The 12,909-nt window shown below is 42.9% G+C and overlaps 1 protein-coding gene across 2 annotated transcripts in view; it reads left to right on the forward strand.

Moving 5' to 3' along the window:
* Window positions 1-12,909, forward strand: part of adamts16 (ADAM metallopeptidase with thrombospondin type 1 motif, 16) — a 62,484-nt gene that overhangs the window by 26,895 nt on the left and 22,680 nt on the right. For both annotated transcript variants that reach the window (XM_080767729.1, XM_080767730.1), the window contains 6 exons: window positions 4,513-4,666; window positions 8,018-8,113; window positions 9,643-9,791; window positions 12,277-12,449; window positions 12,586-12,716; window positions 12,868-12,909. The exon at window positions 12,868-12,909 is cut by the window's right edge and continues 82 nt beyond it. In XM_080767729.1, coding sequence (XP_080623855.1) covers window positions 4,513-4,666; window positions 8,018-8,113; window positions 9,643-9,791; window positions 12,277-12,449; window positions 12,586-12,716; window positions 12,868-12,909 — 745 coding nt within the window. The remainder of the gene's footprint in view (window positions 1-4,512; window positions 4,667-8,017; window positions 8,114-9,642; window positions 9,792-12,276; window positions 12,450-12,585; window positions 12,717-12,867) is intronic.

The following is a 12,909-nucleotide window of genomic DNA, read 5'->3' on the forward strand; positions in this document are numbered from 1 at the left end:
AGTGTGTAAGCATGTCTACAATAACCTATACAGTATGTATGTTCTTGGGGACGTATATTCATGTCTGCACTCGCTTAAGTGAGCAAATAAGGATCATGGACGTGTCTGTATGTATCTGTCCGTGTGTGTGTGTGTGTGTGTGTGTGTGTGTGTGTGTGTGTGTGTGTGTGTGTGTGTGTGTGTGCGTGCGTGTGCGTGCGTGCGTGCGTGTGCGTCCTCGTTGCCTTCGTGTGGAAACCTTGTATGTTACTTTTCAGGAAAGGGACATTAGAGCCTGTGCTTCAAACAAAGGATGTTGCTGTTAATTGTCACTAGCTCTTAATAATACTTTATTTGTTCAATATTTATAAAACCCACAGACACACTTAACCACACAAAATTCCAGATCTACAATCTCACAATGCGCAAGCTTGTAGATCTGATATGACAATCTTGCACGACAAAGTAGGGCATTCATTTATGAAAAAAAAAGAAAATGTTGAAATATGGAGATACAAGGTTTCTGCCAGACAACAATGGCGTGTGTGTGAGTGGGGGTGTGTGTGTGTGTGGGTGTATGTGTGGGTGCACGCGCGTGTGTGTGTGAAACCAGATAGCTCCGGACCGGAGCCTTCCACTAAATTTACCAGTGTGTTAACCGAAGTGTCAGGTCTCCCAGAGCTGTGTGACTGGTGGGGACAGACAGTGTATTTCCTCGCTGGGTTATTAGAGCCAGAATGACCTCACCCTCGTTAGGCCTGTCAGCCTTATATTAAACTCCTGTCACCCCGGAGGCCACGTGGCGGGGAGTTCTGTGCCAACGTAGTTCCCTTACACTCATTCACTGACAAACACCCTCATGGTTAGAGTATTGCATGTCAGCGGTTCTCTAACTTTTTTAATTTCAATTCATACCAGTTTGGTATGAATTGGGCCATGGACCCCCATAACTCACATAAATGGAGGCATAAGGGTCCGCAATTGGAACCAAATGGACTCTTAATGGACCCTCATGGGTCCATTTGGTTCCATTTCCACTTAGTTATACAGACCGATAAGGGATGATTTGTTTTCCTGATCAAACAGCCTCAGACCCCACTTTGCAAACCACTGTGTGATTATAGAACTTTTTCCACCGTGTTGAGTTATTGTTAATGTTGAGACAGTATCTTTCCATTACTGTCTGCATGTTTGCCTTTTTATGTAATTGAGTGCTGTGCTCAGCCAAAGCATGTCATATTTTAGACCAAACATAGTATAGTAAACTTAGTGTCCCTATTCTGGGGCCAAACATTCTGCCGATCTACTGTACAAGCTCACAACACGCCTCAACTTGATGTGTTGTGAGCATTGTCTATTTCCGGTGAACAGATTTGGTGTAGAGAGGAAAGGGCCTATTATAGACCCCTGGGGGACTCCGGTCAATAGGGTTTAATTGGTTAATGCAGTCTCTCTTTTGTTAGTCATGACCAAGAGGGGTCTGCGTCAATTAGGCCAACAGTCAGTTTCGTTTAGTCGACAGTTTTATCTAAGGGATGGTCAGCTTTGATCCTGCATGGTCGGAGGCCATTTGAAGAGGGCTGGATGACTCTGAAAACCACACAAACTTCTTATTGGCTGAAAGCTCAGGGAAGAGATTTGTGACTCAGGCATACTGGCAAAGACAGATATAGCATCATTGTTGTTGCCAATGTTATTACAAGCAGAGCTTCAGTGGTTCCCGTGGGGGCCAGACACCAACAGTCCTTAGAACAAGGCTTAACCACTTAGGTTTTCATTGCCTGACAAGTAGCTATAGTGACAATGGCCAATCTGCAAGCTTTGTGAGCTTGTAATGTAGATTTTTGGAGACCCGCACACTGCCACTTGCTGGTTCGAGAGCTTTTTATTTAATGTCCACAATATGCGTTTATACGTTTCGGTCTTTCAACCTTCCTCAGGCATCAACATGCTTTTATTAGTAAGTTGAGTGTGCGGAAGTCTCTCCTCAATTATATAATAGATTTTTTTTAAAGTTTTTATATGATGATACTTTATTGTCAGAATACACTGACATTTGTTGTGCATCATCAGTAGCAACATTGGCAACAAACAAAACAATAAAAGTTCAAATTAATTAGTTATCAGATAATTATTATAAGTTTTTTACTCTATGCAGCAGAATATAGTTTGTTTTGATTTATTTGCATAGAGGGATAGTTTGTACAGCCAAGCTGTCACATTACTTTTTGCATTTTATTATTGAAAAGATTAAATCTCAATGAGTGAATTCAAGTAGGTATGTAACTCAAGGTCAGGATGCATAGATTATATAGTCAGGGTCCCACAATGGTCAATCTCGGGTGCATTGTAGTGCACACATTGACATGACATTCCAGACCTTCCGTTGTCTTTCAGATGATGGAGTGAGTAGTTGTTCTGGTGCAACTTGACTCACTAGTAGGTGCATGAAAACAAGACAGGGTCTAATATCGGCATAGTTCCATGTGACTCATGTTGATGATGTCATACAGATAATGTCAGTTTTGCTGATGTCAGAACAGGCCAGCTCCATGTATGGACCCCGGGCAGAGGCTTTTTTTGGGGAGCTTCTGAACAACCGATGGACTCGACACGGCCCTGTGGTGGTGTGGAACGCATGTGTTGAATTTGAAGTTGGTGGGGCAAACGGTTCTCAGTTACGTGGATTACACACAGACAGAGACTTGGTGCATTTATAGATAGATAGAAGATAGATAGATATGGAGGGAAGGCAGGACAGCGTGCCTGAGCTTATGAATTCACAAACTGTGAAAAATATTCACACAAAAAACAAATATGTGGGAAATTATTTGGGGATTTCTGGCTGTGTGCACAAGAAATCTGGCACTGATCTGTCCAGTGGTTTGTGAGGTTATCCGCAGACTCATACACAGACACACAGACAGACCTCCTAGACGGTTCACCCCCTTGGTGCCACGCTGTCAAAGTCAGGAAAACAGGAGAAACTCATTTCCAGCAACACGCATTTAAGCAGAGGTTCTCAACTGCTGTGCCCTCGAGACAAGGTCTAGTGTGCAGTGGAATTTGAGACCATCACTGCATTGGTCAATCTGGCTGACAGAAGCTTGGGTCATAGCGGCAAGTTCCCTTCAAAAAGATTTCCAGTTCTCCAGAACGCCAGTGGGTCACCTCCATGTACCTCCATGTACTTACAGTACATTGGCTGTAATTGTATGATCTCTGCCTCATTTACACAACAGCCAGTCATGCCCCATCCTTCTCCTATTCAACTGTACACTGATTGGCTCAAACTTGTATATGTACCAGTTGACAGCCAAGTAACCACTTATTGTATATCCCTATTGTATACTTTGTCATATGATTGTGTTGTGAAAAAATTGTGACAATAGCTAAAAAAAAAAAAAAGCTCACATCACTATTTATAAAATAAATAACATACATCATTATATATATAAAAAAAACAATTACACATAAAGCAAATGTTTTACAGATTTGCAAAGATGAAGGCTTGATTCTTTATGGATTTGTAAAGGATTTTAGAGCTGGCTTTGTTGTTTTGTTATAAATTCAGTACATCAAATGTCTAAAATCTAGAAATACTGTAGAATTCTTCATGTATACACTTTACAGTATATGCATTCAAGCGCATGCCCTTATGTGCCTGTGTGTGTGCTGGTAATGTAATGTATTTTTCATTCTTACTGATGTGAATAATACAGCAATATATAACATCCAGTGAAATGACAGCAGAACAGTATTGTTCTCTGTAGGCACATAGGGCCCATAAAGCAATGGAAGATTGCACAAGATGAAATGCACACATATATACACACGCACAAGCACACAAGTGCACACTCTGCTAAAGCAATCAGGAACACTCACTATCACCGTGGGCCAACATTTTTTGCCCTTTTCAGCTCTTTTCAACATACTTTGCATTATATTCCTCTGCCCTGCAGTGTTTAAGCTGTAAAACATGTCTCTGTATAGTTACTGATGATATCAGCTAACAGTGGGAACCCCCCTCCCCCCACTCGTGTTAGAGTATGAGTGATACAAGCAAGCGTTTATTATGTCTGCCACGACCAAGTGCTTGATGCATTAAAACTATTATTCTCAGGGCTGTTGTTATGTTACCAGGGCAACACGCGACAGTCCTGTCTGAAGCAGACAGATATTCTGTATGTGTGAGCTAAGCATGCCGACAATCAATCATGTCCCCAAATGAGATTTATAATCTTCTGTCATTTATGTCGGTTTATGCCTGCATGAGCGTTTATCAGCAACACTAAAGATGAGACGAATGATGAATTTGTGCTTGCTCCGCTATCATCCCCATGTTCTCTAATCTTCTCCCGGAACCCTCTCTGTCCTTTGGCCTCTGCCCCTCTGCTTCTCCTCTCCTCTGCTTCTCCTCTCCTCTCCTCTCCTCTCCTCTCCTCTCCTCTCCTCTCCTCTCCTCTCCTCTCCTCTCCTCTCCTCTCCTCTCCTCTCCTCTCCTCTCCTCTCCTCTCCTCTCCTCTCCTCCAGTTCTGCACAGGCGTTGTGTCTATCAGATGAGCCCATATCTGTGAAGGAGTATCGTTACCCGGAGAAGTTGCCTGGGGAGCTGTACGACGCAGACACACAGTGCAAATGGCAGTTTGGGGAGAAGGCCAAACTCTGCACCCTAGATTTCAAGAAGGTAAACCATTGAAAGTATAGGAAAATAGAACAGACGCAAGGTCCTGTCAGCGAAAAGAGAAGGAAAAAAAACATTGGCTTTATTGAATGGATATTTCATACTGAAACCTTTTAAGAGGTCCATTTTTCTTTTCGGCAGTGAAATATGGCCTCAAGTGGATGTACTGTACACAGATTTCATCTCAATTATGTCATTCTACACAAATTTAAAAAGGAGTTAAAATCTCATGGCTGTGTTTTCCTAAGAGTTTTTTTTCTTCTCCCGCCTGATCTTGGAATTGAGGCAGGTAATAAGTCATGGACTTGGCACCTAATGAGTCAAAGAAATCTGGTGGCATTTGCCTACACCTAGGAGGAGGAGAGGTGTTGATGGAGGTGTTGATGGAAGAAATGAGAGATAGTGAGGGGGGGGAATGGAAGAAGGGGAGACGATAGAGAAAGCCAAGCAGAAGGAAATGATTGGCTGATTGATAACATTAGGCTTGATTGCCCTCACACACGGGCACGCACGCACACACGCGCGCACGCACGCACTGACACAAACACAGAGTCACAGACAAGCAAACACGCACACACGCGAGCATGCGCACACACACACACACACACACACACACACACACACACACACACACACACACACACACACACACACACACACACACACATACACACATACACACACACCACAGACAGAGTTACACTGCTCCCCATGAAATACTCACTGGGAAAGAAAGCTAAATATATGCTGGAGTGTCGCCAATGGGAATCTCTCCTTGTTGCTCTCCCATTGTATCACAGAGACCTGCTGTGTAATGGACCACATTATGATCAAAGTACACTTCATTTCACTTTTACAATGTTCAAATGGACCTGTTAGCGTCCATTTGTTCCATTTGTACACTTTTAGTGAAATGAACACTGAGGACTTACTTGTGTGCACGTGTTCTTTATTGTTAGTCTAAATAACTATGTTATAAACATATATTATAAACATCTGTGTGCAACTCTATATAGGATATCTGTTCTCAAAAACTACAAAAACAACCAACAACGACAAAAGAAAAAGCACTGGGGAGTTATATTTCTTCCGTTGAAGTGTTTAATATTCCTTCATAGGCATTGTATATCTTATACTTTGAAAAGCTGTTATTAATTTTTATGCCTGTTTTATTAGATGTGTGGATTGACCTGGGAGTCGGGTGTGACACCCTGAATATAGGGTGTGTGTTCCTTATCCTTATAAGCCAACAAATTGCCCACACATTGTTTTGATATAGTGGAGCATCTCTGCTAGTTGTTTTGGGGGAAAATGTGCTGGTCCCCGGAGGGAAGGGAAGTTAGGGAAGTGTCCCTGAGCAAGACACTCAGGGACACTTCGACATGTAGGCTAGTTGAGCCAAGGGTCAAACCGGTGACCTTCTTGTTCCCAGAAGGCCTCTCTACCTATTCAGCTATAGCCGCCCTTTTGCTGCTGCCATTTGGTCCATTTTTACTCTCATGAACACTGGGGATTTTGTAATGTGCACCTCCTCTCTTACGCTTCATGGTCAGCAAGGTGCATTGGACACCAAACACCAAAGTGGTCCACATATACTTCATCCCTCTCCAGACTCTTGTTACTTATTACAGCATTATTATTCGGCCCTGAGGTCCAATTTATTGTGTTATGAATTCATATTTCATGAAACTTTCTGGCAGGCCCTTTCAAGATAAGGGAACAACTGGAGGAGCCAAATGATATACTCTCGATGGGGTATGGGTGGAGCTGGGTTACCCTGGCAAAAAAACACAACAGTTTCTCTCTTTTTCTCTCTCTCTGTCCATCGTTTGCTCTCTCCCCCTCGCTGCCGTGCGCTCTCTCTTCGTCTTTTTACTATTGGAAAAGCCCTGACTTAGCAAAACAGCTGCACAAATAGGCCTTGGGATGGGATCCATGATGGCTTTTGGCAGCGAGCACAAGGGGCAGGGGTGCCTGTCTGCATCTGCACTGAGTTGTCAGAATCTGATATAGTCATTCATATAGTAACAATGTGGACATGTCAAAAAAAAAGTAGCGGGCCATGTTTCTCAAGCAACCCAGACACAGTTTTGAGAATAGGGGAAGTTCCCAATCCTCCCATGTGAATGTGCAATATACCACTGAGAAAGAAAGCCAGCCATGATAGCCAGCCTATCAAGTCTGCTGTTGAACTTGTGCACTCGTGCATTTCATGCTTGGAGAGTATAACATATTTGCCTTTATTTACTATATATTTGTGTATCTGTTGGCCTGCTTACTCTGTGTGATATGGATGCATGCAAATGTAGGTCTGCAAAAATATAGATCGGGGGGAACAATAACAATGTTGTTGATTTTAAAGAGTTTATTTAGAGTCATCTACTGGGACCGTTCTATCTCCCAGATAGTTTTTTATGACCCTGAATGCGACCAAGCCAAACCATTGGCAGACATATTGGCTTTCCTTTGCTTTTTCTTCTATATATATTTCAATAGTACTGTTTGGCTGAACTCCTAAAGAGTTGAACATTTGGAAACACAAACACAAAGAAGACTGAAAGAAGATTGGCCAAATGATCATTATTCACACAAGTTGTCTTTCACAGAGTTCCCATCCCTGACTTTTTATAGCTGCCCAGAAGATTATTTCTGACAATTCAGTTTTCCCATCACTGGCTTTGTGTACAGCTGTTGTAAGGAGTATTCTAACAATCCAGCTACTGTAATTTGGTGCCAGAAAGCATGTTTTGAACATAATAATAGTGTCATATAACCTGCTGAAAGGTCCACTCATTACTGAGACCTACAACAGTGCAGAGTACAGACTATTCTGTTCTTACCAGTAAGTTGACTTCCTCTTTCTAACTTTGAAGTCTTTGAGGTTAAGTTTCATATAACAACATACAGTAGTTCATATAAATCAGTTATTTCTAGGCCTATTTTCAAATTTGTTTATCTACCACCATAAAACTGATTAAGTTTCATATGAATCAAACAAACTTTAATCTGTTTCTGTTGGTTGGCCATAAAATGTTAACCCGCATTCCTGTGTAGAGAGTTGAGGAGAGTGATAAACACCCTTTATTTGACAGTGGTTTTCAAACTTATTCACATCAAGGTCCATTATTTATTCAGCATTTAAGCCACGAACCACCATTTGATGAGATTTAGCCTCTCTGACCCAAAACTATTTTGTTCGTTGATGTGGTACCATTAGGACAGATAACAGGCAAATGTTGATCAAAATAACAATTCTAATACATTCTCTAATTGTGTGTGTGTGTGTGTGTGTGTGTGTGTGTGTGTGTGTGTGTGTGTGTGTGTGTGTGTGTGTGTTTGTGTTTGTGCCTTAAGGATATCTGCAAAGCTCTGTGGTGTCATCGTGTTGGGAGGAAGTGTGAGACAAAATTCATGCCAGCTGCCGAGGGCTCTGCCTGTGGGCCTGACATGGTGAGTTATTACGTGCGTGCCTGCCTGCCTGCGTGCATTGTGTGTGTGTGTGTGTGTGTGTGTGTGTGTGTGTGTGTGTGTGTGTGTGTGTGTGTGCATGCGTGTGTAATCTATGTATCTATGCTTGTGTGTAGACATCTCTTTTTTCAAGTTATCTTTCAACTGCAAGAATCATAATAAGGGAGGATTTATGCTAAAGTAATCTCATTACTGAAATGGGTTTTGTTATTTTAATTCAGTGGCACCGATTAGATCTGTTTTTTATCACTCTAGAAGTGTGTGTGTTTACCTCTGTTGGCAACACACGATGCTCCATGGTAACATCTCACCAAACAAACCACACGTTTAAGAGATCTCAGTTACAGACTTGCGGTTCAAATGAAAACATGCCTGCAGAAACCAGTACATAGATGCTGTTATCAAAAGCATAGCAATTTGGAGACTTAATTAGCTGTTATTGAAGGATGCTTAAATTACATCTTCGCTCACTGTACTTTGTACCAAAAAAAGAACCAGAAACTCAAAGCGAATCCTCAGAATGGCATCATTCATGCTACTGTGACAGTGTTCACACAGAGTAACTGCGTCATGGGATGGTGAAGTTGACTGGGACAACGGCTCGTTAACCATATAGAGAGCTCTGGATACTATGAGGGTTTATTAAACTTTATTGAGCTGTTAATTGCACGTGCAACAGATTTCAAATTTAAGTACTCGTCCTTTAATGGACTGTGATATTCTGGTCACCGCTTCTTTTGACCTGTCCCTCTATGAGTCTTCGTGACCCAAATCAGGGCTAATAAACTTTCAAGTATCCATTGAAGAAGCTGAATTGTGCCTCATTGTGCTGGGAGGCAATGTTTTCTTTTTAATAGTGGTACCATTGTTGGCATTGTTTCTTTGTTTCTTCCATCCCTCTTTCCTCTAGGTTCTCCCATTCTCTCTCTCTCTCTCTCTCTCTCTCTCTCTCTCTCTCTCTCTCTCTCTCTCTCTCTCTCTCTCTCTCTCTCTCTCTCTCTCTCTCTCTCTCTCTCTCTCTCTCTCTCTCTCTCTCTCTCTCTCTCTCTCTCCCTCTCTCTTTCACTGAAAGCTGATTTGCTTTTCTCAATGTATTGAACGTGATGGTTTAATCCCATATACTCCCTCAGCGGGACAATTAAACTGAATGCAAACAATGACACACTCACTTAGGAATTCATGGCACTCCACCGCAGGGGGAACATAGTTATAGGGGAAATCAGCTGTTTGGTTCTCAGTGAAGCACCATGAGATCAGTCTGTGGGGTAAGCATGAGTGTGGCTATGTTTTTGTTTATCTTCCCTTGTGGATTTTTTTAAATCATTGAAACCTGCTGAGTTATGCGAAGATATTCGATACATGCCTCCTTGAGCACACACACCCACTGCTGTTCTCTCAAACCGTACCCCACATCTTTATATCGAACACACAAAAACAGAGCTGTTTGGACACTCTTGACACTTTGCTTTGTCCCTCTGTCTTCCTTTCTCTCTCTCTCTCCCTCCCTCCAGTGGTGTCGTAGGGGCCAGTGTGTCAAACAGGGAGACGAGGGGCCCAGGCCTCAGCATGGTCAGTGGTCAGAGTGGTCAGAGTGGTCAGCCTGCTCCAGAAGCTGTGAGAGCGGCATCACCTACAGAGAGAGGCAGTGCACCAACCCCAGGTAGAAACACACACACACACACACACACACACACACACACACACACACTACATCACCTACAGAGAGAGGCAGTGCACCAACCCCAGGTATAAACACACAAACACTACACGTACATGACGCACACACATGTATGGAAATACATAATTTGACTAATGTGCAAACCAGACGTACACCGTACGCTGTAAATTCACGTCAGTACATGAACAACACCTATTATATCAAGACTTGAAAATGGACATTACTTGTGTAAATTTACTAAATTAATGTTTATCTCTCATTTATTCCCGAAACCCAAGGCCCATCTGGAGACAGCATAGTAAGACACATTACTGAAATAGTGAAGATCGCTGACACAGATCTCTCACTTCCTTTGCTTACTGCTTGCTCCAGTCTTTCACTCTTTGAGTCTTTACAGTATGCACTCAATCAGTCACTCAGTCAGTCCGCCACAAACGCTGGGGCCACCTCTTCATCACCAAACTACCCTACCGTGCCAAGATCCTGTCAAGTGCTGGGATAGATTAGACAGAGACAGACAGGGAGAGAATGTCAGAGAGAGAGAGAGAGCAAGAGCAGGAATGATAAAGTAGGGAATAATAGATGTGGGAGAAGGGGAGGAGGGAAGCTGGCAAGGAGAGAAAGGGACATATAAAAGACTGAGGGACACGGAGAGGATGAAACGGTTAAGTAGGGAAAGACAGAGATGGCACAGAAAGAAAAACGGATAGGAAATAATGAGAGGAAAATAAGTGTGGGTGTAAGTGAGATGGGGTGAGAAAGAGAGAGAGAGCTCAGTGATGGTGTGATTGGAGGGCTTATAGAAGATGTAATTGTCCTGAGCCAAGGATTAGTTGGAGCATAGCCTGGGGATATGCACCTGTGAATGGAATGGGCCTCCACTCGGCTATTCGATACACAAACATTTCAGAGTTTTATGTGAGTTTTATGCGTTACAGTTAAGTATACAGTTATTACATTATCATCTGAGTAATTTTTCATGTGTTACCTAAACTGTAAGTAAGTAGCCTTGGGAACCGATGGTTCCCAAGGATACATGATACATGAGGAGCCCATTTCCTGTTTCTGTAGCATGAGGCAGCTTGATGTACAAGTACACCCCCTGGCCTGGACATGACGCTAGTATGTTGCAGTGACTTACTGTATCCCCAAGCCAACCCTTAATTCTGAGTGCCACGCAGGGAGGCACTGGGTACTATTTGCATTGTCTTTGGTATGCCTTGGCCGGGGATTAAACCCTGACCACCCAGTATCAGGGTGTCTAACCACAAGGCCACTGAGCTAGCTAAACTGTATCCCCACAAATGAAACTGCATTCTTGAGGTTGCTCAGAGGGCTCTCTAGAGAGCATTCAGTACATTCCCATTTGATAAATGCAGATCGCCATAATGTGGGAGCTTGGAGAGCGCATGCTCTAGCTTGGACAAAACATGTCTCGTTTGTCCGAGCATCCTAATGTTCCAAAATTAACTTGAGGTATGGAGACATAGCACAGCTTGACACTGTGGCTAACACAATTCTCGTTTGTAAATTCTAAAACAATGATATGCTCTGCCACACTGATGTGACTGCATTGATTCTACAGCAGACCGTCAGTGTGGATTTACAAGCTCACCAATAGATAGATAGCCAGAGAGAGGGAGAGATCCCTTCGTACTGGGGCGGCTGTGGCTCAGGAGGTAGAGCAGGTCGTCCAATGATCCCTGGGTCGGTGGTTCGAATCCAGGCTCCTCCTGTCCACATGTCAAAGTGTCCTTGGGCAAGACACTGAACCCTACATTGCCTCCAGTGAGTTGGTTGGTGTGGGAAGTGAGGACGCTGGCGTCGACTGTTCGCCACTTCACCTCCCAATTTATGAATGAATGAACCATTGTAAAGCGCTTTGAGAATTTGGAAAAGCGCTATAAAAATGCAATTCATTATTATTATTACTTAATCTCTACTCCTTTTTTGAGGGGCGATGCATGTCCTTTGAAGATTACGTCATATGGCAGACGGTATTCGATTTTTAATGCTTGTTCAGAGCGTTTATCATCTAAATTGTTTGCCAGCCAAGTCTATGGACATTAATGTTTGTTTAGGGCACTAAATGACGACGTAAGACGTCATGTGGGCGATATAAATTCAGTGGGCGGCTGGGCGGCGGCGCCCCTCACTTCACCCGTGTGATTTGAAGTACTATACACAGGTTTAATGTTTGTCTTTAGTTCAATGTTTGTTTTGTAATTGACAATCAAGGGAAAATGTACGTCATTTATGTGTCATTTACGTCATATTGTCTCTTTATTGTTATTTATTGTTAATGTTTGTGTTGGCACCGTTTGTTTTACATCTCCACCTAATCAACATGAGTTAGACTTTAATATATTAGCGCCCCTCACTTCACACGGGTGTGATTTTTAAACTCTATACTAATCTCGGTAGCAGTAAATCCTGATTATTCCTTCTGTCCTTCCTTTTCCTGCAGACCTGCATATGGAGGAAAGTACTGTGATGGCTCCTCCAGGTCCTACAAGCTGTGTAACACAGAGGACTGTCCGTCCAACGCCATAGACTACAGAGCCCAGCAGTGTGCAGAGTTCAACAGCAAACAGTTCAGAGGATGGTACTACAACTGGAGGCCTTACACTAGAGTGGACGGTAAGGACGACCTCTTCCTGTCTTTGGAAAGTATCACTAATCCATTCTTTTCATATGACGAGAAGATGCGATGTAGAACTTGCGGTCCCAGCAAGCTCATCAGTGTGGATATTTAATCCAGTCTCTCTCCTCCCAGATCAAGACTTGTGTAAGCTGTATTGCTTTGCTGAAGGCTATGATTTCTTCTTTGCCCTGGCCAGCAAAGTCAAAGATGGAACGCTGTGCTCCCAGGACAGCTCAAACGTCTGCATTGACGGCCTGTGTGAGGTAATGAAATATGTATAGGTGATGACAACGTAATGTCAAATTAATTAAGTTGCAGATTGATTTGAAAGCTTCTTTAGTCTGGTGGCCGTGGAGTTGAAATGAGTTTCCTGTATCACTTGTATATATTCTTTAAACATGTTCTCTTCAACAGAGAGTTGGGTGCGACCGTGTGCTAGGCTCCACTGCAGTGCCA

The sequence above is a fragment of the Protomyctophum bolini genome (genome assembly GCF_963924005.1).
Source record: "Protomyctophum bolini genome assembly, chromosome: 7".
Lineage (NCBI taxonomy): Eukaryota > Metazoa > Chordata > Actinopteri > Myctophiformes > Myctophidae > Protomyctophum > Protomyctophum bolini.